General features: G+C 43.0%; 1 protein-coding gene across 12 annotated transcripts in view; it reads left to right on the forward strand.

Annotated features, from left to right (window-relative positions):
* The window catches only part of LOC123757546 (F-BAR domain only protein 2), a 375,820-nt gene that overhangs the window by 292,551 nt on the left and 57,443 nt on the right, over positions 1–25,826 (forward strand). For all 12 annotated transcript variants that reach the window (XR_011229389.1, XR_011229388.1, XR_011229387.1 and 9 more), the window contains one exon: positions 19,428–19,560. Coding sequence is in view for 9 of the 12 variants with exons in the window: in XM_069329477.1 (XP_069185578.1) it covers positions 19,428–19,560 (133 nt within the window). In the remaining 3 variants the exon portion in view is untranslated. The remainder of the gene's footprint in view (positions 1–19,427; positions 19,561–25,826) is intronic.

Consider the following 25,826-nt stretch of genomic DNA (forward strand, 5'->3'; position numbering starts at 1 on the left):
GTGCTGGTGCTGGGTACGGCTGTGCTAGTGCTGGGTACGGCTGTGCTAGTGCTGGGTACGGCTGTGCTGGTGCTGGGTACGGCTGTGCTGGTGCTGGGTACGGCTGTGCTGGTGCTGGGTACGGCTGTGCTGGTGCTGGGTACGGCTGTGCTGGTGCTGGGTACGGCTGTGCTGGTGCTGGGTACGGCTGTGCTGGTGCTGGGTACGGCTGTGCTGGTGCTGGGTACGGCTGTGCTGGTGCTGGGTACGGCTGTGCTGGTGCTGGGTACGGCTGTGCTGGTGCTGGGTACGGCTGTGCTGGTGCTGGGAACGACTGTGCTGGTGCTGGGTACGACTGTGCTGGTGCTGGGTACGGCTGTGCTGGTGCTGGGTACGGCTGTGCTGGTGCTGGGTACGGCTGTGCTGGTGCTGGGTACGGCTGTGCTGGTGCTGGGTACGGCTGTGCTGGTGCTGGGTACGGCTGTGCTGGTGCTGGGTACGGCTGTGCTGGTGCTGGGAACGACTGTGCTGGTGCTGGGTACGGCTGTGCTGGTGCTGGGTACGGCTGTGCTGGTGCTGGGTACGGCTGTGCTGGTGCTGGGTACGGCTGTGCTGGTGCTGGGTACGGCTGTGCTGGTGCTGGGTACGGCTGTGCTGGTGCTGGGTACGGCTGTGCTGGTGTTGGGTACGGCTGTGCTGGTGCTGGGTACGGCTATGCTGATTGATTTGCTGCTAGTTCGTGAAAAATATTGACTCATTTTCATTTGTTTCCTTCTTTGTGTCATGTCCTTGAGACAAATATCTTTCATCGTCCTTAGGTGTTGATAAAAGCCTGGTAGCTCTGGATTGTCAGTTTGTGAAACAATATCAAGGAGTTTTTCAACATAGAACAATGCGTCAGCACACGAAGCAGATTGTAAACTGCTATCATTCTCATCCTCATCTTCCTTTCCGTCGTCGTCAACAGTGCCAGTAACATTTTGTATAATCTCATCATCTGTTAAATGACCATTGATTAAATGATTTATTAATTTTATTATTTCGAAGCCGTAGTCACTGAACTGTGGCGACGAATTGAAACGAGAAACGCATGGTGTGTGTACAGGGATTAGACCCGTCCACTCGCTCACGCTGGAGTTGTTCCAATAACAAATAATTTCTCAAATAGCAGATGTCTATCATATTACAGTATATTTTCGGTTTTATTTAGTTTAGTTTAATTAGGATAATAAAAAGCTATTAAAGCATTGGTTTTAGAAATGATTTATTAGTCTGAAACTTTCAAAGTCATGGGTCACTGAATTATAACGACACAGACGAAGGAAAACCAAGTGAGGTTTACAGAACAGTATTCCCTTATCTGTCCACCCTCACTCACCTTGTTTTATCACAGAAAATGTCTATAAGGAGATTTTACGACATGTAGCTAGCTAATCACGCTTCAGCCTTTAAATTAATTTACAAAGATACGTCTGCCACAAATCAGTGGGAGGTTGGGAGGGAGGACAGGCAGGGAGGGAGGCAGGCACGGAGGGAGACAGGCACGGAGGGAGGCAGGCAGAGCTTGGGGGGGAGGCAGGGAAGGAGAGGATAGAGATGGATTGATATTAGGATGGAGGGAGGGATTGAAGGATGGATGATTTGAGGGTGTGTGTGTGTGTATGGGCTGTAGGGGTGGGGGGGGATGGGGAGGTGTGTCGGTGGTGGTGAAGGGACCGACTCGCTGATAACCCTAACTCTGACCCAGTTAACTTTTTTTTTAACTTGATTTGTTTCTTCAATTCTGGATGGATGGAGGGAGAAAGGGGATGGAGGGAGGGGATGGATGGATGGATGGAGGGGGGATGGATGGATGGAGGGGGGGATGGATGGATGGATGGATGGATGGAGGGAGAGGATGGATGGATGGAGGGAGGGGATGGATGGATTGAGGGAGGGGATGGATGGATGGAGGGAGGGGATGGATGGATGGATGGATGGAGGGAGGGGATGGATGGATGGATGGAGGGAGGGGATGGATGGATGGAGGGAGGGGATGGATGGATGGATGGAGGGAGGGAGGGGATGGATGGATGGAGGGAGGGAGGGAGGGGATGGATGGATGGATGGAGGGAGGGGATGGATGGATGGAGGGAGGGGATGGATGGATGGAGGGAGGGAGGGGATGGATGGATGGATGGAGGGAGGGGATGGATGGATGGAGGGAGGGAGGGGATGGATGGATGGAGGGAGGGGATGGATGGATGGATGGAGGGAGGGGATGGATGGATGGATGGATGGAGGGAGGGGATGGATGGATGGATGGATGGAGGGAGGGGATGGATGGATGGATGGATGGAGGGAGGGGATGGATGGATGGAGGGAGGGGATGGATGGAGGGAGGGAGGGGATGGATGGATGGATGGAGGGAGGGAGGGGATGGATGGATGGATGGAGGGAGGGGATGGATGGATGGATGGTGGGAGGGGATGGATGGATGGAGGGAGGGGATGGATGGATGGATGGATGGATGGAGGGAGGGGATGGATGGATGGATGGAGGGGATGGATGGATGGATGGAGGGAGGGGATGGATGGATGGGATGGATGGATGGATGGAGGGAGGGAGGGAGGGAGGGAGGGAGGGAGGGGATGGATGGATGGATGGGATGGATGGATGGATGGAGGGAGGGGATGGATGGATGGATGGATGGATGGAGGGGATGGATGGATGGAGGGGATGGATGGATGGATGGAGGGAGGGGATGGATGGCTGGAGGGAGGGGATGGATGGATGGAGGGAGGGGATGGATGGGATGGATGGATGGATGGAGGGAGGGGATGGATGGATGGATGGAGGGAGGGAGGGGATGGATGGATGGATGGAGGGAGGGGATGGATGGATGGATGGAGGGAGGGGATGGATGGATGGATGGAGGGGATGGATGGATGGATGGATGGATGGATGGATGGATGGATGGAGGGGATGGATGGATGGAGGGAGGGGATGGATGGATGGATGCAGGGATGGAGGGAGGGGGATAGATGGGATGGATGGATGGAGGGAGGGGATGGAGGGAGGGAGGGGGATGGATGGATGGATGGATGGATGGAGGGAGGGGATGGATGGATGGAGAGAGAGAGAGAGAGAGAGAGAGAGAGAGGGAGGGAGGGAGGGAGGGAGGGAGGGGGAGAGAGGGAGGGAGGGGGAGAGAGGGAGGGTGGGATGAAACAAGCATGGTGCTGTGTGTACAGGGATTAGACCCGTCCATTCACACTAGAGTTGTTCCAATAACATACAGTAATTTCTCAAAGAGCAGATGTCTATCATGTTACAGCATATTTTCGGTTTTATTTAGTTTAGTTTAATTAGGATAATAAAAAGCTATTAAAACACTGGTTTTAGAAATTATTTATTAATATGAAACTTTCAAAAGTCATGGGTCACTGAACTATGACGACACACAGACGAAAGTGAGTGAAACCTCACTGTAAAGTGAGGTTTACAGTATAGTATTCTCTTATCTGTCCACCCTCACTCATCTTGTTTCATCACAGAAAATGTATATAAGGAGATTTTACCACATGTAGCTAGGTAATCACGCTTCATCCTTTAAATTAATGTACAAAGATACGTGTGCCCCAAATCAGTGAACGAAAATCATGGAAACTCAGTTGTTCACTTGTGTGGATCACTGGCTGGTGTTTGTGTGGACCATTTTGGCTGGTGTTTGGTTCATATGGTTCACTTGTGTGATCCAACTTCTTATGAAGGAATTATTAGTTGTAATTTGTGATAGAATGAGAAAGTTTTCCACCACTCTGTGAACTCTGTCCCAAAATCGTAAGCTTGTGGACCACTTGTGGTCCACATGTGTGGTCCATTTGTGTGGTCCACTTGTGTGATCCACTTGTGTGATCCAACTTGTCATATGAGAGAATTATTAATTATAATCTGTTATAGAATGGGAAAGTTTTCCACCAGTCTGTGAACTCTGTCTGGACATCGTAAGCAAATCCGAACATCCCTCGTTTCAGCGAACCATTGTTCGTCGAACCGGGTGAGTAAATTCGGCCTGAAAAGTGTGCGAACTAGCCGGAGATTCGTTGAATCGGGGTACGTTGAATCGAGGTTGTACTGTATATATATATATATATATATATATATATATATATATATATATATATATATATATATATATATATATATATATATATATATATATATATATATATATATATGTCGTACCTAGTACCCAGAACTCACTTCTGAGCCTACTATGCAAGGCCCAATTTGCCTAATAAGCCAAGTTTTCATGAATTAATTGCTTTTCGACTACCTAACCTAACTTTTTCGGCTACCTAACCTAACCTAACCTATAAAGATAGGTTAGGTTAGGTTAGGTAGGGTTGGTTAGGTTCGGTCATATATCTACGTTAATTTTAACTCCAATAAAAAAAAATTGACCTCTTACATAATGAAATGGGTTGCTTTATCATTTCATAAGAAAAAATTTAGAGAAAATATATTAATTCATGAAAACTTGGCTTATTAGGCAAATCGGGCCTTGCATTGTAGGCTGAAAAGTGAGTTCTGGCTACTAGGTACGACATATATATATATATATATATATATATATATATATATATATATATATATATATATATATATATATATATATATATATATATATATATATATATATATATATATATATATATATATATATAAAAATAACTGAAAACTCACACCCCAGATATATGATAAACTCATATATATCTATATATCTCTATATATATATATATATATATATATATATATATATATATATATATATATATATATATATATATATATATATATATATATATATATATATATATTATAAAATATGTCGTACCTAGTAGCCAGAACTCACTTCTCAGCCTACTATGCAAGGCCCGATTTGCCTAATAAGCCAAGTTTTCCTGAATTAATATATTTTCTCTATTTTTTTTCTTGTGAAATGATAAAGCTACCCATTTCATTATGTATGAGGTCAATTTTTTTCTATTGGAGTTAAAATTAACGGAGATATGTGACCGAACCTAACCAACCCTACCTAACCTAACCTAACCTATCTTTATAGGTTAGGTTAGGTTAGGTAGCCGAAAAAGTTAGGTTAGGTTAGGTAGGTTAGGTAGTCGAAAAACAATTAATTCATGAAAACTTGGCTTATTAGGCAAATCGGGCCTTGCATAGTAGGCAGAAAAGTGCATTCTGGCTACTAGGTACGACATATATATATATATATATATATATATATATATATATATATATATATATATATATATGTCGTACCTAGTAGCCAGAATGCACTTTTCTGCCTACTATGCAAGGCCCGATTTGCCTAATAAGCCAAGTTTTCATGAATTAATTGTTTTTCGACTACCTAACCTACCTAACCTAACCTAACTTTTTCGGCTACCTAACCTAACCTAACCTATAAAGATAGATTAGGTTAGGTTAGGTAGGGTTGGTTAGGTTCGGTCATATATCTACGTCAATTTTAACTAAAATAAAAAAAAATTGACCTCATACATAATGAAACGGGTAGCTTTATCTTTTCATAAGAAAAAAATAGAGAAAATATATTAATTCAGGAAAACTTGGCTTATTAGGCAAATTTGGCCTTGCATAGTAGGCTGACAAGTGCGTTCTGGCTACTAGGTACGACATATATATATATATATATATATATATATATATATATCAACATATATATATATCAACAATGATCACAAAAACACTGATCCAAGTATGCAGAATAACCACATATGAAAAATAGAAAATGCTAAACGCGTTTTCGGCTAATTCGCCTTCATCAGAGCAAAGTAGAATGAAGATAAGATTGCTGATCAGACCTTTATATCCGCCTGGGCAGATCACCTGACCACCAAAAAATGTGGGAGGGAGGATGGTGGCGTTGTCTTTTGAGTGTGTGTGGCCACCTTTTATTGACTGCACTCACCATACCAGCTTAGTGGTTCGCTATGGTGAACACAAATGTAGATACTTATATATAACGTGTGTATAGTGTGAGATAACAGCGAGAGTAGGAGGTTGGGAGCCGCCATTTTGGTGAGGGAGGAGCGTCGTCTGCAGGACTTATCATGTTGTTTACTGATGACCACGATGGTCTTTGGGCACCATACCAGTTTACTTGTACAAGTATGGTGAATAAAACAGGTAGATATTTATATATAATGTGTGTATATAGCGTAATAACACCACAAACAGTATTGTTGTAGGAGAAATATTAGTGCGTCTGGCCTTGAGGGCGGCCGCCACCAGATGACTGTAAGAGTAGCTACGTCTTTATGCCTTTACTCACCATACAAGCTCAGATGTACAGTTATGGTGAAAAAAAACATGTAAATACATATATATAACGTCTGTATATAAAAGCAAAAACAGTATGGTGGGTGGAGAATGGTGGCAAGTCAAGTGAGGTGAGGTGAGGGAGGGAGTGGCAGCCAGTCACTGCCTGCCACTGCCACTGCCACTCAGCATACCAACTTAGTGGTTCGTCATGGTGAACAAAACATGCAGATACTTATATATAACCTGTGTATATAGTGTAATAACCGACAAAGTATTTGTTCACTGTTTGATGAACATAATTAAATCAACAATATGCACACCATATTTTTGAGTACAGCGATGATTCACTCATTTTATTATATAAATATATCACACTACACACTATTGAATAATATTACAGCAAAAAAACTACGAAAAATCAATCAGAGACATTGAAATAATTAGGTAATTATCTCTTTGTGGAAACTCTGGCCTGACAGCTGGCGATCAACAGACCGCCTGGGACGCACACTCAGTCAGCGCCTGATATTTGCCACACTTCCCCGCCCTATAGTGGGCAATATATGCCACTTACGATTTTTTTATTATTTTTCCCGTGATCAGTGAACACAAATTAACAGGTTAGGAAGAAAAAATAATTTTTTTTTTTTTTTTTTTTTTTGGTATGTGCCTGTGGGTGTCAAATGGTATATAGCTATGCGCCATTTAAGGGTTAAAGATGCTAATGATGCTGGGATATAAAAGGGTGACTGCTGAGATGTTGCAAAGCATTGACGTTTTTGTAGGAAAAAAGAAATGAAATGTCTGATATACAACAAATGTCAAAAAGGTTCGTTCGGTGTTCAGCAGGTAGGCTGCTCCATTATGACAATCTTTCTTTGTTTCAAATGTGTTCCATTTGTTTTGTATTTGTCACTTACATCTCAATAATGGAGCAGCCTACCTTACATACACTGAACAAACCATTATGACATTTTCCTTTCTTAAAATGTGTTCAATATTTATTTTTCATTTGTCTTATAGCAAAAGGTTCGTTCGGTGGTCGGCAGGTAGGCTGCTCCATGTTTCTTACATACAAAAAACGTAAATAATAAAAAAAATATGAAGAATTTTGAAAACCAGTACAAATGTCAAAAAGGTTCATTCGGTGGTCTACAGGTCGGCTGCTCCATGTTTCTTAAATAAAAAAAAAACGAAAAATAAAAGAACTGTTGAAACAATTTGAAAAATGGACAAATGCCATAAAGGTTCGTTCAGTGTTTGTCGGGTAGGCTGCCCCATTATTGAGACGTAAGTGACAAATACAAAACAAATGGAACACATTTGAAACAAAGAAAGATTGTCATAATGGAGCAGCCTACCCAACAAACACTGAACGAACCTTTTGCTATAACGAATATGAAAGACAAGGGCTGCTGGCTGGGTTAGTACTGCGTGAGCAACCATTTGTAGCACACGTGCCTCTGGCTCTCAAACACCTGTCCGACACGGTGTTGAAAGACTGCGCTCAATCGGTGCAATTCAGACCCTATTGTTTGAAGAACATAAGGGTCATAACATTGGTGAAGCTAGGCGCAATAAGGGCTTAACACAACGGTCGGATGCCAGTGATACAGCACCTATGAGGATGATACAGCGAGCGTATCCAGGTGTAGCTCTGAGCCCCACCCTTGCCATCTCGAATTTATATAGATGATACATAGATGAATCGTTTTCTGCGTTCAGTGATGATGCATCTGATACAAGTAGCATAGATGAACAGTGTTAGTGGCTTCCATGGTGGTATTGTTCATTGATATTTTCAAGAAAACCTGAATCTCTTCCTGACTGATGGACATTCTTTGAGGCTAGCTGAATCTCTTCCTGACTGATGGACACTCTTTGAGGCTAGCCGAATCTCTTCCTGACTGATGGACACTCTTTGAGGCTAGCTGAATCTCTTCCTGTGTGGGACCTTACAAAGCGATCTTTTCAAGACTACCTTACAAATTGAGCTTTTCCTATAATCGTTTCAATACTACCTTATGCTTTACAAGCTTGGCTACATACCACCTACAAGTACTAAAGCCAAGGGTGCACACGAGTGCGTTATTTGCAAGCACACAGAACGATGAAACAGGAAACGAAAATCTGTAGCTGGTGCAAGGAGAGCAAAGTCGCACTGTGTACCATGGACTACTTCGTTGACTATTACGCACCTCCAAAGTACTGAGTGTGTAATACGATGTGTTACTGTGTAAATAGTATGTGAAACTGTACATATTGTAATTTTAGTGAATTTTTACCATGTAATATTGTGACAATAAACATTTATTGTGGACACATTACTGACACATGTATCACAGTTCCATGGAAAATTATGAACATTCTTCTGTATACATATTGTAAAGGTCACAAATATGCATCATATACGATAAAAGAAACAAATAAAACTGCATTGGAAATGCATAGAAAAAATATTTGAAAATATATTTGTGGCAACACGCGGTGCTTGAATGGCCTGCGCGACCGTGTCTGGGAGCTTCACACACAGACGACCAGGCCCTGATGACGTCACAGCGCACCTTGTCCACGCCCTCACAGCCAAAGTAAGTGGAATTTGGTAATTATTTTTACATAGACATGTTCAGGGACGGTAATTTATCATTTTGCAAAGAAAAATGATATTTTGGGGAACATTTGATGTCATGCACTCTGGGGGAATTTCACAATAAACACAGTGCATCACACTGGTTACATGGGGGACACTCGTTTTTTATGACGTCCGTTTCACATGACGAACATGGAACGGATTAAATTCGTTATGCAAGGTACCACTGTGTGTGTGTGTGTGTAATTACCTAAGTGTAATTACCTAAGTTTAGTTACAGGATGAGAGCTACGCTCGTGGTGTCCCGTCTTCCCAGCACTCTTTGTCATATAACGCTTTGAAACTACTGACGGTCTTGGCCTCCACCACCTTCTCACTTAACTTGTTCCAACCGTCTACCACTCTATTTGCGAAGGTGAATTTTCTTATACTTTATTTCTTCGGCATCTGTGTTTAGCTAGTTTAAATCTATGACCTCTTGTTCTTGAAGTGCCAGGTCTCAGGAAATCTTCCCTGTTGATTTTATCAATTCCTGTTACTATTTTGTATGTAGTGATCATATCACCTCTTTTTCTTCTGTCTTCTAGTTTTGGCATGTTTAATGCTTCCAACCTCTCCTCGTAGCTCTTGCCCTTCAGTTCTGGGAGCCACTTCGTAGCATGTCTTTGCACCTTTTCCAGTTTGTTGATGTGCTTCTTAAGATATGGGCACCACACAACAACTGCATATTCTAGCTTTGGCCTAACAAAAGTCATGAACAATTTCTTTAGTATATCGCCATCCATGTATTTAAATGCAATTCTGAAGTTAGAAAGCATCGCATAGGCTCCTTGCACAATATTCTTTATGTGGTCCTCAGGTGATAGTTTTCTATCTAGAACCACCCCTAGATCTCTTTCTTTATCAGAATTCTTTAAAGATTTCTCACATAATATATAGGTTGTATGGGGTCTATGTTCTCCTATTCCACAGTCCATAACATGACATTTATTAACATTAAATTCCATTTGCCAGGTGGTGCTCCATATACTTATTTTGTCCAGGTCTTCTTGAAGGGCATGACAATCATCTAAATTTCTTATCCTTCCTATTATCTTAGCATCATCAGCAAACATGTTCATATAATTCTGTATACCAACTGGTAGATCATTTATGTAGACAATGAACATCACTGGTGCAAGAACTGAACCCTGTGGTACTCCACATGTGACATTTCTCCTGTCCGATACATTGCCTCTGATTACTGCCCTCATTTTTCTATCAGAAAATCTTTCATTCATGTTAGAAGCTTACCTGTCACCCCTCCAATATGTTCCAGCTTCCAGAACAACCTCTTATGTGGAACTCTGTCGAAAGCCTTTTTTTAGGTCCAGATAGATGCAGTCAACCCAACCATCTCTTTCCTGTAAAATCTCTGTGGCTCTATCATAGAAACTGAGTAAATTCGATACACAGGATCTTCCAAATCGAAAACCATACTGTCTGTCTGATATTATATTATTTCTCTCCAGGTATTCTACCCATTTAGTTTTTATTATTTTTTCCAATATTTTGACTATTACATTTGTCAATGATATAGGTCTATAATTAAGGGGGTCTTCCCCTGCTTCCACTTTTGTAGATTGGAACTACGTTTGCCTTTTTCCACACATCAGCTACAACTCCTGTACACAGGGTTGCCTGAAAAATCAGTTGAAGTGGAATGCTGAGCTCAGGTGCTCATTCTCTCAGAACCCATAGTGAAACTCCATCTGGACCAACTGCTTTGTTCTTACTTAGCTCCTTGAGCATTTTTTCCACTTCGTCTCTAGACACCTCTATGTGCTCTATGTTGTTCTCTGGAATTCTTATTGTGTCTGGTTCCCTAAAGATTTCATTTTGTACAAACACACTTTGGAACTTTTCGTTTAGTGTTTCACCCATTTCTTTTTCATTTTCTGTGAATCTATTTCCCATTTTCAACCTCTGAATATTATCCTTTACCTGCAATTTGTTGTTTATAAATTTATAGAATAGACCTGGTTCTGTTTTACATTTATCTGCAATCCCTTTTTCAAAATTTCTTTCTGCCTCTCTCCTCACTGCCGTGTAGTTGTTTCTCGCATCTTTGTATCGCTGGTATGTTTGGGGGTTTGGCCTCTTCCTGTATTGTTTCCATTTTTGTGTCTTTTGGTCTCTGGCCCTCTCACAATTTCTATTGAACCATTCCTGTTTCCTAGTTCTGCATCTCTGTTTTGGTATAATTTTTTTTGTGTCTATCATATATTTCACAAAACTTGACATACATCTCATTCACTTCCTTGCCTAGCATCAAGTCTGTCCAATTATACTCACTAAAAAAATTTCTAAGGTCGCCATAATGTCCTCGCCTGAAGTCAGGTTTTTCAACTGTTTCAACCTCCTTATTTTCTTCCAGATTATAATGCATTGCATACTTATTCCCCAAAAGACATGGCCACTTTTACCCAAGAGAGGAAGGTACTGAATGTCAAATATCTCTTCCTCCTTTCTGGTAAATATCAAATCTAGCATGGAGGGAACATCCCCTTCCCTCATCCTCGTAGCTTGTTTAACATGTTGATACAAGAATGTTTCCAGGATGAGGTTTACAAATCTACAGGTCCAAAAATCTTCTGTTTTAGCTTCATATGCTTCCCAGTCTATGGATTTCAAGTTGAAGTCACCGACTATCAACAGTTGTGATCTATCATTATCCGCTCTTGCTATAATCTCTCTCATTATTGTTATAAGACCTTCTCGTTTACTATCTAGCTCCTCCTTTGACCATGTGCTGCTTGGCAGTGGACTATATGCATTTATGATCATTAGTTTATCATCCTCGTGGCAGATCTCTAGTGCTATTATGTCAACTTCTTGTGGATTGGCAGTCATTATTTCCTTCACCTTTAGGTGTTCTTTCACCAGCACAGCAACGCCACCGCCTTTCCTAATTTTTCTGTCCCGTCTCCAAATTGAGTAGCCCCTTGGGAATATGACCTCATTTAAAATAACATCTTCAAGTTTTGTCTCCATGAGTGCAACAATGTCTTGTGTCTGCAGCTGTATTACATCACTTAACTCCAGTATCTTCGATCTCACTCCATCTATGTTGGTGTATGCAATCTTCAGGAACTTGTTCCCCCTCTCCTTATTCTTCACTCCCCCCCTCTTTCTATTGATTTTGTTGGTTTGCTTTTATGTACCACTTTACTGGTCTGCCTACCCCTATCACTTTGTAGAAAAAAGAATTGATTTCTTCTTCATTCCTGCTCTCATTTAAACTTTTTGCCTCAGTGAGGTTCAGTTTCAGCTTCTCTCTGTCGTCTTTTGAAAGATCTCGTCTTAATGACCACACTTTCCCATCCTCATCACTTTGTAATTTTCTAGCATTCCTTAGTACTTCTTCCATCTGTTTGGCACCGTTTAGGGTGATCCTCAAAGGTCGATCTTTCCCTTTTACATATCTGCCTATTCTCCTGTAGTCACACACATTCTCTATGGTAATAAGACCTTTTACAAGGCCAACAATTTTATCTACTACTTTTGCTACTTCTACAGCTATTTCTGACCTAGATGTTATCTCCTTCTCTTTGCAACCAAAGATTATCAGGGACTTACTCCGATCACTGAGTTTTGCACCAACTTCGGGTTAGATGCCAATTCCTTTCTCACTTCCAGCCTAATGTTTGTTTTATCTTGGTTGCTGCAGTGTTTGGCATCCTTTACTGCTTCTTCAATTTTTTCCTTCTCCTTGGGCACTTGTGCATAGGTGAGTTGCATATCTTTCTTGCACTGTTCTATTCAATGTGTAACTTCCTCCATCTGTGCTGACAAAAGCTGTTTCTCCTGTTGAAAAAGCTGTTGTTGTTCTCCTGTTGTTGTTGTTGTTGTTGTTGTGTCGAGGGTGTTATGTGCCTCGCCTAATTGTGCTTGTGGGGTTGGGCTTTGGCTCTTTGGTTCCGCCTCTCACCTGTCATTCGACTGACGTGCAGAGATTCTAAGTCTCCTGAGCTCTTTCGTCTCTGCACTTGGAACTGTGTATGGGGTCAGCCCTGGTATGGGCTGCCTAATGTGTTCCATCTGTTACCTGTGACACTGTAAACGTTTCTTTTAACGTGCCTGTGGCTCGGTTCGGTACTCGGTTCCCACCTGTGTCCCCGTGTTTGTGTGCCACCCATGTTACAGTTTATCTTTATCTACCCAGTCACTTCCTCTGGGATTGGGGTGACGTTTTGCTGCAGTTTTGATACTTCGGCTGCATTTTGGAATATGGTTGTGGCGTTTTGTTCGGCCCTTCCATGCTCATTCTGGCGCCTTCCTTGTTGGGGTTTTTTGTTCTCTTGATTTTCTGGGGCCCTCCTTCCTTGCCGGTCTTGCTGTGATGGGCTTGGTTTCCATGTTCCTTGGATTCTCTGTCCTAACCTCGTTGTCCTCGCCTAGTTGAGCTGGCTGGGGTTGAGCTTTGGCTCTTCGTCTCGCCCCTCGCCTATCATTCGCTTCTGTTCAACTTCCGGAGCCTACTGGGCTCTTATCTGCACTGGACGCTGGGTGTGGGGTTGGCCTCGCCACTTCCCTTCCTCATGCATTCCTCTCGTCATCCTGCTTCACTTTTGTCCCTGGCCTTTGGTGCTGGGGCATTTCTGCTGGTCTTTTTATAATTTCCTTCTTCACACTGTTGTGTGTTTTGTTTGTGCCTTTTGGCCTTCCTGCCTGGCTTGCTCTGCCTGTTGTTTTTTTCAGGGTCTTACAATGTACCTTCTCTGGTGTCTCATGTCGGCCGTGGTTTCTGATCCTCTGGCAAGCTTGCTCGCGTTGGGGAGTTTTCTGTTCGGGAGACATTCCATCATCATCTTGCTAGCTTGGGCTTCCGGCTCTGCTTCCTAGGTGGTCACACCTGAGATCTTCCTGCGGCTCCGCCTCTTCCTAGGCTCGGATAACCCTTGGCAGGGCTGATTACGTTCTGCCTCAGGTATCTCGTGTTCGTTGGTGGTCCAGTGGCTTTGTTGTTGGTGTCCCACCTGTGTGCTTCTTGGCGGCAGTATGGGATGTTTTGGCGGGCCTTCCTTTTCCTTGTCCCTTCTTCGGTGGCTACGTTTGTTGGCGTCGGCTTGGTTTTTCTGCTGGGGGTTGGGGCCGTTGACTTGCCGCATATTGTCGCCTCGTCTTATGCGGCGCTGGCGGAGCCGCTTCGGCTTGCTTTCAGACTTTTATCTGCACCGTTCGTAAGCTGTTTCGTACTTGTTTCACCTCCGGCCTGTTGTTGCGCCGCTTGAGCCGCCCTGGTCATTGGACGGAGTGCACTCTTTCTTCTCGTTTTCTTGGGGCCCCTTCGGTTTCGGTTTGTTTTTCGATGGCTCTTTTCCAGTTTGCATTGGCTTCTGGGGGTCGGGTAGGTGAGCTTCATGCTCTCCTCCTGCGCAGGGGTTTTCTGCTCCTTCGATCGGGGTGATCCGTTTGGTCGTCTGCTGCCTTCTCCTTCTTTTCTGGCGAAGAATGGGACTGCTGCTTTCTGGAGGGGTCCCTGGGTTGTTGATGCTTGGTTGGTTCAGCCGGGGGTGCATTTTGTTTTTGACCGGTTGTGGCTCTCCGCCGTTATTGGCACACCTCGGCTTCTGGGTCCGTGGACGCGCTTTGGGTTGCTCCGGTTCCCTTCTTCCCTGTTCGAGGGTGTGGGTCTCCCAGGTCATCCGCGGGGTTCTTAAGGCTCGCCAGCCTGCGGTCTGTCTCCGTGCCCATGACGTCCGCAAGTTCACGACTCTTGCCGCCGTCTTGGGTACTGTGTCCTGGGAGGACATTTGAGCACGGGGAAACTTGGCGGTCGAGTAGGGTCCTTGGCTGCTCATTACCTTGTACACGTTCCTGGGCTCAGTCGGGTTTGTGTCGCTTTGGGTCGGCGGATGCGGCCTGTTGCCTCAACTTCGGGTTGAGTAGTGTGCGGCGACCAGCTCCCGGGTCTGTCCCTATTCTTTTCCTCTGTGGGTAGTTAGCTCCGGGGAGCCATAGGGGCTCCCCCCCAGAAAACTAGCATTGAATGAAATGAAACGCCATTTTCTGGGTGAGTCCCAGAGGCTCCCCGGATTCTCTCCCTCCCTCCAGTCGGTGTTTTTTTCGCGTGTTTTGACATCCAGCCTCAGAACTAGGGTGTGGATCGCCAGCGTGGTAGGTCTGGGGCTACCCCTTCCCCCTCCCGGGGAGGGGGGAGCTGCGCAGACAGCGGCGCGTTGACGAGTGACGTCATACTAGTTTGCTCGTTTTTGTTTGGGGAGTTCTATCCACTCTTTTTGGTTGCAATTTTCACCAGAATAGGGGTTTGTTTTGGGACGCCTACCTTTCTGGGTGCATAACCCGGTCAATGGCAGACATAGAATGCTTCCAACCACACGGGGGTTTCTATAGGCCATTGCTTCCCTTGCCTCTCTGAGGGGGCCAGGTTCTGGCTTGTGGTCCCCGTAGGCCCATAAGAACTCCGTACACATGACTGATGCCAAAGTCTGACATTAGCATATCAGCCTGGTAAGCTCCGGGAAGCCTCCAGGACTCACCCAGAAAATGGCGTTTCATTACATTCAACACTGGTTTTTTTTTAAGTTCGTCTTTAACCCAAAGCATATTTCTCAGAGGGATTTTGGATGTCTTGTTGAAAAGGTGTGAGGGTTTCTCACCCGTTCTTATGGAACATGCTAGAAAACTTGGGAAAAAAGGGGCTTCTTATGTCATCATAGAGGAGCTGTGTTGGAAAAACATATTCTCATTCTTACTGTTTATACAAAAATATTGCATCCTAATGGTCCAAGAATTCAGCTTGGATGAAAATTTACACACTTCTCATTGGTATTAGACACTGCACAGATCATATACAAGATGCCCAACTAAGATTGGAAAGCCTGCTTAGAATCTAAGTGATTATGTTAACACTTTGTGCGGATGAGGACTCCGCCCGGAGTCCTGTTTCGCCTACCCGCTTCCGCGATGTGGACATAAAATGATGTCCTGAAAAAAATATTTGTATAAAATTCAATTTTAATCCGATTTACTTTGGGTTTGTTTCAAACTGCACGCCATGAGGCTCTCTTTCCCACCACTAGGCTGCATGGTACAATAAGTTCATGAAAGGTGTGGACCACTTCGATCAAATGGTATTACCATTTTACCCGGAAAACTCACAAGTGGACCTAAAAGATAACGTTTTATTTCCTGCAAATGGCTTTGCATAATGCCTTTGTTTTGTACAAATACAACACAACTGATCAAAAAAAGCTATCATTGATACAGTTCCACGAGGTGGCAAATTGGGCCCTATTGTCCTGGGACCCGGAAGATTGGCCTCAAACAGCAACAGTATCTCAACACTTGCGGCACGCTCCAGACATAAATGATGACACAGGTCCTGCCTATGTTGACGCCATGCAAACTCCTGGACCATCTGGTGTGAGGCGGCCCTTGTTCACTTCAACACCTCAAGCTGAAGCAGCAACCGAATCAGGACCCGAGATGTCTGGCACACTGCCATTTGACGAGACGGTTTTGTCAGATGACTCTGACTCTGACTCAAATGTTGAACCTCCAGCGATGCAGTTGATTCTGAAAATCGCATGAACTACAAACTGAAACGAGTATTTTGATACCAGAATGAACACTGTATCACATAAGTAGACTCGAACCTTCATAGATTTTTTTTTGGGTGTAGCGTGTGTCTGCATGAGTGTCCCAAACGGGTTGCAGATGGGTGACTTTAGCCGTTTATACTGGTAATGTACTTTGTATTTTGATACCAGAATGAACACTGTATCACATAAACTGCCATAAGTAGACTCGAACCTTCATAGATTTTTTTTTGGGTGTAGCGTGTGTCTGCATGAGTGTCCCAAATGGGTTGCAGGTGGGTGACTTTAGCCGTTTATACTGGTAATGCTTCCCCCATATCATGTATTATATGAATATGTCTGTTTAGGGAATTTTATTCCGATCAATGTACAACCAAAAATAACTGTGTACAACAAGTATAAACTTGACAAACATAACAAAAGTAAAAACATTTCGTGTGTGTTTGACGCTCACTGATATGTTCCAGCGTTGTTTTATATTTGGCGCTATTCTATCTTACGCTTTGTTGATCTTTTTTACCTATGGGCTCATAGAATATTCTATTGCGAACACATTGACACAAAAATGAATGACGTACATAGAATAATAATGTCAGGACAGTGAAATAAGTATAAACTTTCAAAGCGCCGTATCGCACATGTGTCGTCCCGTCACCGATACCGGGTAACAATTTCACCACTTCCCACACTCTTGCGGGTGGGCCGCGAGCATTATTCTACGTTTATATTCATATCACCGTGTTGGGAATTTCATTGCGAGTCCATTGATACCAAAATTAACGCTGTAGGACGATAACAATCGCTGTAGGACGTGGAGGTGATAACAATCCCAAGAGTAAAAACATTTTGTTGCTGTTGGGCGCTCACGGCGAGTCATCTTCGTCGTTATTTATTTGGTGCTGGTATCCCTATACGTTTCGTGACTTTTTTTACTGATGTTCTTCTAGAGAATTTTATTGCGAACACGTTGGTACCAAAATGAAATACGTAGCTTGAGAACTAAGGTCAGAAGAGTAAAAAGAGTATACGCATTTTTGTTTTTACGCTTACGCGGCAAAAACGCCGCGCGCACATACCGCTTTTATTTTTACCTTCGCCGGGTGCGCGAAAGTGTTAAAATAATGTTTAAGACTTGTACCTTAAATATATAACTCATTCTTCTCACTTCCTTAAAAAAGGGGTTAACATAGGGAAAAAAGATAGTATGGATATTCATGCTAAAGACATATTAACCATGTTGGTTGTATATACTAGTAAATCATTGAGCAAAAATATCTTAATTATATACTATGTTTGGAAAGATTGCTAGTCTGGTCTGCTCCAGTTTTTTCATTTCCACTTTACCTATTCAGCATTACTGTCCATGGTACAGCCATTCATTATTTTTTTATTGGTACCTTGTCTTTATCTTCTACATTTTCATGTTTTTTCTTTTATATCCTCACATATTCCCACATATGTTCCTTTCCTGTTCAACCAAGTGGTGACTGCTTCACTATTTTTATGTCAATTTATTATGTAGTATTCTTAAACAAATGATTCAGGTGCTCCTTTAAGACTCTTTTTAATATATAATTAAAGTAATTTGCACCATCTGATGTTATAGTGTACACGTGGCCACATTTGCACCGTCTGATGTTATAGTGTACACGTGGCTACATTTGCACCGTCTGATGTTATTGTGTACACGTGGCAACATTTGCACCGTCTGATGTTATTGTGTACACGTGGCAACATTTGCACCATCTGATGTTATAGTGTACACGTGGCAACATTTGCACCGTCTGATGTTATAGTGTACACGTGGCTACATTTGCACCGTCTGATGTTATTGTGTACACGTGGCAACATTTGCACCGTCTGATGTTATTGTGTACACGTGGCAACATTTGCACCGTCTGATGTTATAGTGTACACGTGGCAACATTTGCACCGTCTGATTTTATAGTGTACATGTGGCCACATTTGCACCATCTGATGTTATAGTGTACACGTGGCAACATTTGCATCATCTGATGTTATAGTGTACACGTGGCCACATTTGCACCATCTGGTGTTATAGTGTACACGTGGCCACATTTGCATCATCTGATGTTATAGTGTACATGTGGCCACATTTGCACCATCTGGTGTTATAGTGTACACGTGGCAACATTTGCACCATCTGATGTTATAGTGTACACGTGGCAACATTTGCACCATCTGGTGTTACAGTGTACACGTGGCAACATTTGCACCGTCTGATGTTATAGTGTACACGTGGCAACATTTGCATCATCTGATGTTATAGTGTACACGTGGCAACATTTGCACCATCTGATGTTATAGTGTACACGTGGCAACATTTGCACCATCTGGTGTTACAGTGTACACGTGGCAACATTTGCACCGTCTGATGTTATAGTGTACACGTGGCAACATTTGCACCATCTGATGTTATAGTGTACACGTGGCAACATTTGCACCGTCTGATGTTATAGTGTACACGTGGCAACATTTGCATCATCTGATGTTATAGTGTACACGTGGCAACATTTGCACCATCTGGTGTTATAGTGTACACATGGCAACATTTGCACCATCTGATGTTATAGTGTACACGTGGCAACATTTGCACCATCTGGTGTTACAGTGTACATGTGGCCACATTTGCACTGTCTGATGTTACAGTGTACATGTGGCCACATTTGCACTGTCTGATGTTACAGTGTACATGTGGCCACATTTGCACTGTCTGATGTTACAGTGTACATGTGGCCACAGTTACCAGACTGAAGATACAAGATAACAAATGCTTGCACTGAAAATTACAAAATAAATTTGATCTGAAATATAGGGGTAATATTATACATGTGTTGGAAAAAGATGTGCAAATAACAAGACGACATCAGTGACGATGATGATTTTTATAGGGATAATGATGAGTCAACACCAGAATGTGGAGTTTTCAACTTTAACATGAGTGCACTCACTACTTTATTAAGAAAACAAGCTGAAAGCAATCCTTCTGCATCATACTTCAATGTTGACATGATCAAATACCAGGTAAGTGTTTTTATTAATGTAAAATATGTTACTAAAATATGTAATATATATATATATATATATATATATATATATATATATATATATATATATATATATATATATATATATATATATATATATATATGTCGTACCTAGTAGCCAGAACACACTTCTCAGCCTACTATGCAAGGCCCGATTTGCCTAATAAGCCAAGTTTTCCTGAATTAATATATTTTCTCTAATTTTTTTCTTATGAAATGATAAAGCTACCCATTTCATTATGTATGAGGTCAATTTTTTTTTATTGGAGTTAAAATTAACGTAGATATATGACTGAACCTAACCAACCCTACCTAACCTAACCTAACCTATCTTTATAGGTTAGGTTAGGTAACCAAAAAAGTTAGGTTAGGTTAGGTAGGTTAGGTAGTCGAAAAACAAATAATTCATGAAAATTTGGCTTATTAGGCAAATCGGGCCTTGCATAGTAGGCCGAGAAGTGCGTTCTGGCTACTAGGTACGACATATATATATATATATATATATATATATATATATATATATATATATATATATATATATATATATATATATATATATATATTTATATTTATTTATTTATTTATTTATTATTAAATATGACCGAAAAAGTAAGATTAATAATTCTAACACGAATTTTCTCAATCTTTCTAATATTTCTTTTCACTGTTGATGGTAACTGAAAAATCAATTGTCCAAAATTCATTTTTATTTCTAGTCTGACGCGACACTTGAACGCGTTTCGTAAAACTTATTACATTTTCAAGGACTTTAGTTTACACAAACACAACTATAACTAAACAGAGTTTAACACTTTCCTGGATTTTCGACTTGGAATTACGGGCGTTTTCCCTAAACGCTTGTCGGATCACGACGTAAATTTACGGTGCGGTTTAAAATATTTGTAAAAAATCCAGTTTAAATCCGATTTACTTGGGGTTTGTTTCAAACTCCGCTCCATGAAATTCCCGTTCTCTCGGGTAGGCCGCAAGTCACGTCGGCCTACTGGGTCACGTGACAGGCCGTGACCCAGTGATCCGTCACGTGATCGGATCTCTCTCCCCTCGGCCGCCAAACTCGCACGTTTTCAAGGATTATTACCCGTTTGTGTGTGTTTATAACCCACTAAATTCATCAATAATGGATCCAGCACCAGGCCCAAGCGGTGTTTCGGCTACAGGAGCCTCAGAATCAAGTGGAAAAGACAGGATTACCGCCATCTATAGGAGGTTTGCTGGTATGAGGCTCACTCCCACCAAGATTCCCAATGTCTTGGATGCCTTTGATCAAGCTGAAAATGAACGAAGTGATGCAGAAGGTGAGGATGTAGAAGAAGAATTTGAAATTGGGGGCCGTAGACCCCTTGGGGATGACTCAACAGAGGATGAGACTGAAAGCCAAACTGAGGAGGAGGAGGAGGGGGCGAGTTGCGGGCGACAAGCGAGTTGTCTCTATGATTACCAACCTACACAATGCAGACACAAAGAAAGTTCAGAAAAGAAAACGAGTTCGCAGGGCAGATGGAACAGTAAGACTACAGCAGGTTGTGGTGAACAAACCACAGGCAATTGTTGACTACAATAAGTTCATGAAGGGTGTTGACCACTTTGATCAAATGGTAAAGTATTACCATTTCGCCAGGAAATGTCACAAGTGGACCAAGAAAATAACATTTTATTTCTTGCAAATGGCATTGCAAAACGCTTATGCATTGTACAAGGCCAACACAGATGATCGAAGGAAACTAACTCTGCTCCAGTTCCATGAAGTTGCTATTTGGTCTTTATTGAAATTTGACAAGGCAGAGTGGCCTGCAACAACTACACCATCTCCACATCTAGTTCATACTCCAGACATAAATGATGACACTGGTCCTGTGTATCCTGCTGCTGACCCGTCAACACCTGGCCCGTCGGGTGTGAGGCGCCCTCTCTTCACGTCTACACCTAGTGCTGAAGCTGAATCTGATGAAGATAATTCATATTCCACATTAGTGTTTGAAAACAATAGTGAGAGCGACGATTCAGACAGTAGTTTATTGCCAACCCAGAGACAACAGCGACGTGTTGTTATAGCAGAGACTCGCCTGAACTATAAATTGAAACATGAGTGAAACGCAACACAGAATTCCGCTCAAATGCCTCCTTCAGTTCCTGCAGATGTCTGACATCAGGTACCTGTGTAAAAATGTCGTCAACATACCTGCGGTATATGGCCGGTTTCAAGTTCATGTCGAACATACTGCAGGTATGTTGACGACATTTTTACACAGGTACCTGATGTCAGACATCTGCAGGAGCTGAAGGAGGCATTTGAGCGGAATTCTGTGTTGCGTTTCACTTACGAGATGGAAAAAGATGGGAAGCTGCCCTCTCTAGATGTAACAGTCATGGAAAGGAGCGGAGGTTTCCACACTGCAGTCTACACTAAGGAAACAAACATAGGCATGTGCCTCAATGCCAACAGTGACTGCCCAGACAGGTACAAGAGGAGTGTCGTTAAGGCTTATGTCGACTGTGCTCTGAGCCACAGCTCAGGATGGAAGCAAGTCGATGAAGAACTCTGTAGGGTAAGGCAGGTCCTAGTCAACAACAGCTTCTCCAATGGTTTCGTTGAAGACATCATAAGAAGGAAGGTGAAACGCCATGCAACCTCTGAAGAGACAACTAACACAACACCTGTACCCCCTATTAGACTATTTTACAGGAACTTCTTTTCCACAGCTCATAAAACGGAGGAAAGGGTCCTGAAAGATATTGTTAATAGAAACGTTATCCCTACAGACAAAAATCAGAAGATACAATTGACGATCTACTATAAAACCAAGAAAACGGCCAACCTACTCATGAGAAACTCTCCAAACACAAAGCAGAACACTTTAAAAGAGACCAAGGTCGTCTATGCCTTCAAATGCCCACTTGGGGACTGTAAGCCTCAAAGAATTCAGTATATAGGCAAGACAACAACATCTCTTTCCAGGCAATTAACGATGCATAAGCAACAGGGCTCCATTAAGGAACATATAATCTCTTCCCACAACCAGATCATCACCAGAGAAGTCTTAACAAAAAACACGGAAATCATCGATAGATACAGCGATAGCAGGCGGCTTGATATCTGCGAGGCACTACACATTAAGAAGTCGACACCAGCAATCAACAGCCAATTAATGCACAACTATATTCTACCCACTTCAAGACTCCGCACCAATATAGAAGCATCAAGAAATATGGGCCAATAGGCCCTTTGCAGTTACTTCCATTCTTCCCTTTAACTTACAAAATATTATACCCATTGTTTCGTGTTCTGTCTTGTGTTGAAAGTTTGTTTTCACCTCATCCAAAACTGTTGTAACATATCACCTCACCCAAATGCACGTATAAAGTCGAAGCTGTTTAAACTCTGTTTAGTTATAGTTGTGTTTGTGTAAACTAAAGTCCTTGAAAATGTAATAAGTTTTACGAAACGCGTTCAAGTGTCGCGTCAGACTAGAAATAAAAATGAATTTTGGAGAATTGATATTTCAGTTACCATCAACAGTGAAAAGAAATATAAGAAAGATTGGGAAAATTCGTGTTAGAATTATTAATCTTACTTTTTCAGTCATATTTAATAATATATGTCTACAAGAAAGACTGCTACCAAAATATACTTATATATATATATATATATATATATATATATATATATATATATATATATATATATATATGTATATATATATATATATATATATATATATATATATATATATATATATATTAGTAAATACAGCAGCATACCACATACACAATGCATTTACTTTTATTTAAGTTGTGTGGTAAATAATTATGAGGTATTTGTCACTTTATTCACAGAACAGTGCATCATAAAAAAATCCAGACCAAAACACCTAGTTCCTCTAAACAATGACTCATACACCTATCAGATTTCCTCTTTGTAATTAAACATTTTTCTAAACAAAAATTTGGATCTGCGGGGGATGGGGAGGGGCATGGTGAAATTTGGTTTTGCCATTTTTTTACTTAAAGATTTAGGAATGAGCCAAAACATGACTGAAAGGACCAGGAACACTGGCACCACCTTCAGAACCATCTGCGTCTGGTCGGCGCCGTAATCGTCTGGTTCTCGTAAGGGGTGTCGGCCCTTTTTTTATTCACCCCATTAAATGGGAGCTGGAGGGGAGGCTTGCTCTGTTCGCTCACGCTTGGTCGCACCATTTGTGGGCGTTTCAGGTCGTTTCCCGAGGCCTGCGGTGGCATTGGGTGGCCCTTCCTCCATTGAAAGGGATTCGGGGCTGACAGGGCAGGCTTCTAATCCTGCGCTCTGTCGGGTCGTCTCGGAGTGGGTACGCTTGGGCGTGGTGGAAACGACGACGTCCCTCAGGTGGGATTCCCGCCTGTTTCCAGTTCTCAAACGCGACTGTGCAGACCTGCAGTTCATTCTGGACTTGTTCCATCTGAACCTTTGGGTTTCTTGCCCCCTCCTTTTGGATGACAACTCTGTCCCAGGTCCGGCTTCTGTTGGAGTGGGATGCTTGGATGGTGTCACTGGACCTCAGGGACGCGTATTGGCACGTCCCTATTCATCCGGGATTCAGGGACTGGTTCTGTTTTATCGTGGGACATCATGGTTACCGCTTTCGTTGTCTCCCGTTTGGGTTGAACCTGGCTCCTCGCGTGTTGTCACACCTTACTCGAGTCGTCGTGGCCCGTCTGTGTCTCTTTGGTGTTTAGGTGTTGGTCTACCTTGGCGACTGGCTGGTCTGGGCTCCCAGTCGGTCCTCGTGTCTGCTCGCCATGGTTCTTTCCCGCTTAGCTGGGTTCGGGTTCCTGGTGAACTGGATGAAGTCTCATCTGGTTCCCTCCCAGGTTCAGGCCTGGCTGGGTCTTGTGTGGGACTCTCGGACCACTTCTTTGTCTCTCCCTCCGGAATCTCTCCTTTGGCTGCGGTCCCGCATGTGTCTGTTTCTGGGGGCTCCCGGGTCACCTGGCTCGAGGGTTTGTGTGGGAGCCTGAACTTTGCGATGATGGTCTACCTGCTGGGTCGAGTTTGACTTCGTTGGCTGTTCTGGTTTCTTCGGGGACGTTCCTTCTGCCTCTCTCGCGATCATTGGGTTCAAACCCCAGGGGCTTTGCATTGAATGCTGCACCGCCGGCTTCCTCTTTGAATTTTGCAGGGTTCAGTGCCTTGGCGTCTACCCGAGCCCTCGCTCGATGTGTTCACAGATGCGTCATCTCTTGGCTGGGGCTTTGTGACCAGTGCTCACCAGGCCATCCAGGGGCGGTGGAGTCTGTCTTTTCGTCGGGCCCACAACACGGTGCAGGAGTTCGTGGCGGGGTGGTTTGCACTTTGGAGGGTTTGGGTCGCCTGCTGCTCTGGCTCCATTTGGACTGCTTCCCGTTGGTTCATTGCCTGAACCATGGGGGGGGGGGGGGTTGATGCGGTCCTTGGCTCTTTGGGGTCGGTTGCTTCAGGTGACTCGTCTGCTGAGTTCTCGGGGTTTGGCTCTCCTTCCCGTTAACATCCAGGGTCTGTCCAACGTCCTGGTGGACGGCCTCTTCCAAGACACTCTTTGGAAGAACCAACACTGAGCATAGCTTATAGTATCATCACAGTTCAAAGGGCATTAGTGGAATGCAGTATAAACAATTATGTGTGCCCTAGTATTCTCCACATGTAACAGAATGCCCCCAACTGTAGGGTCTTTTAGAGGAGCCACAGCTCATACACTACTCTAGGGTAAGGCGCTCCACCCAGGTGGCCTGGCCACTTGAGGGCGAACTTGCAAACACGGAGTTCGCCCAGAGAAATAATCTTGTCAGTGCAGGGCAACACTAAATAAATGCTTAGGAAAGGGTCATCTTAAACACATAAAGCCTGTACTGCAGATTAAACTAAGTCCACATGATATGCGAGTCATGTAAACACACACACACGCGAGCAAAAACACAAAGTTAGGAATGATACAAAATCATTGTTCTATTTGACACAATCATTTGATTAAATGGCCCCAATATGACAAAGTCCCAAGGATGGTCAGTACCTATCTTCAGAAAGAAGTGGGACTTGCAAAGACTAATGACAGGAAATTGTGGCCAAGGCTGCATCAGCAACAGATATGAGCTGGCTTAGAGCCGAGATACCACCAGGTAGAGGCTCTGTACACATGCATTAGGGGGTTTTCATTCTGAGGCTCAAATGAACCATTTAATTTTGAGGGATTATTTTGCAGCATCTGTTGG

This window comes from Procambarus clarkii, chromosome 22 (assembly GCF_040958095.1).
Source record: "Procambarus clarkii isolate CNS0578487 chromosome 22, FALCON_Pclarkii_2.0, whole genome shotgun sequence".
Lineage (NCBI taxonomy): Eukaryota > Metazoa > Arthropoda > Malacostraca > Decapoda > Cambaridae > Procambarus > Procambarus clarkii.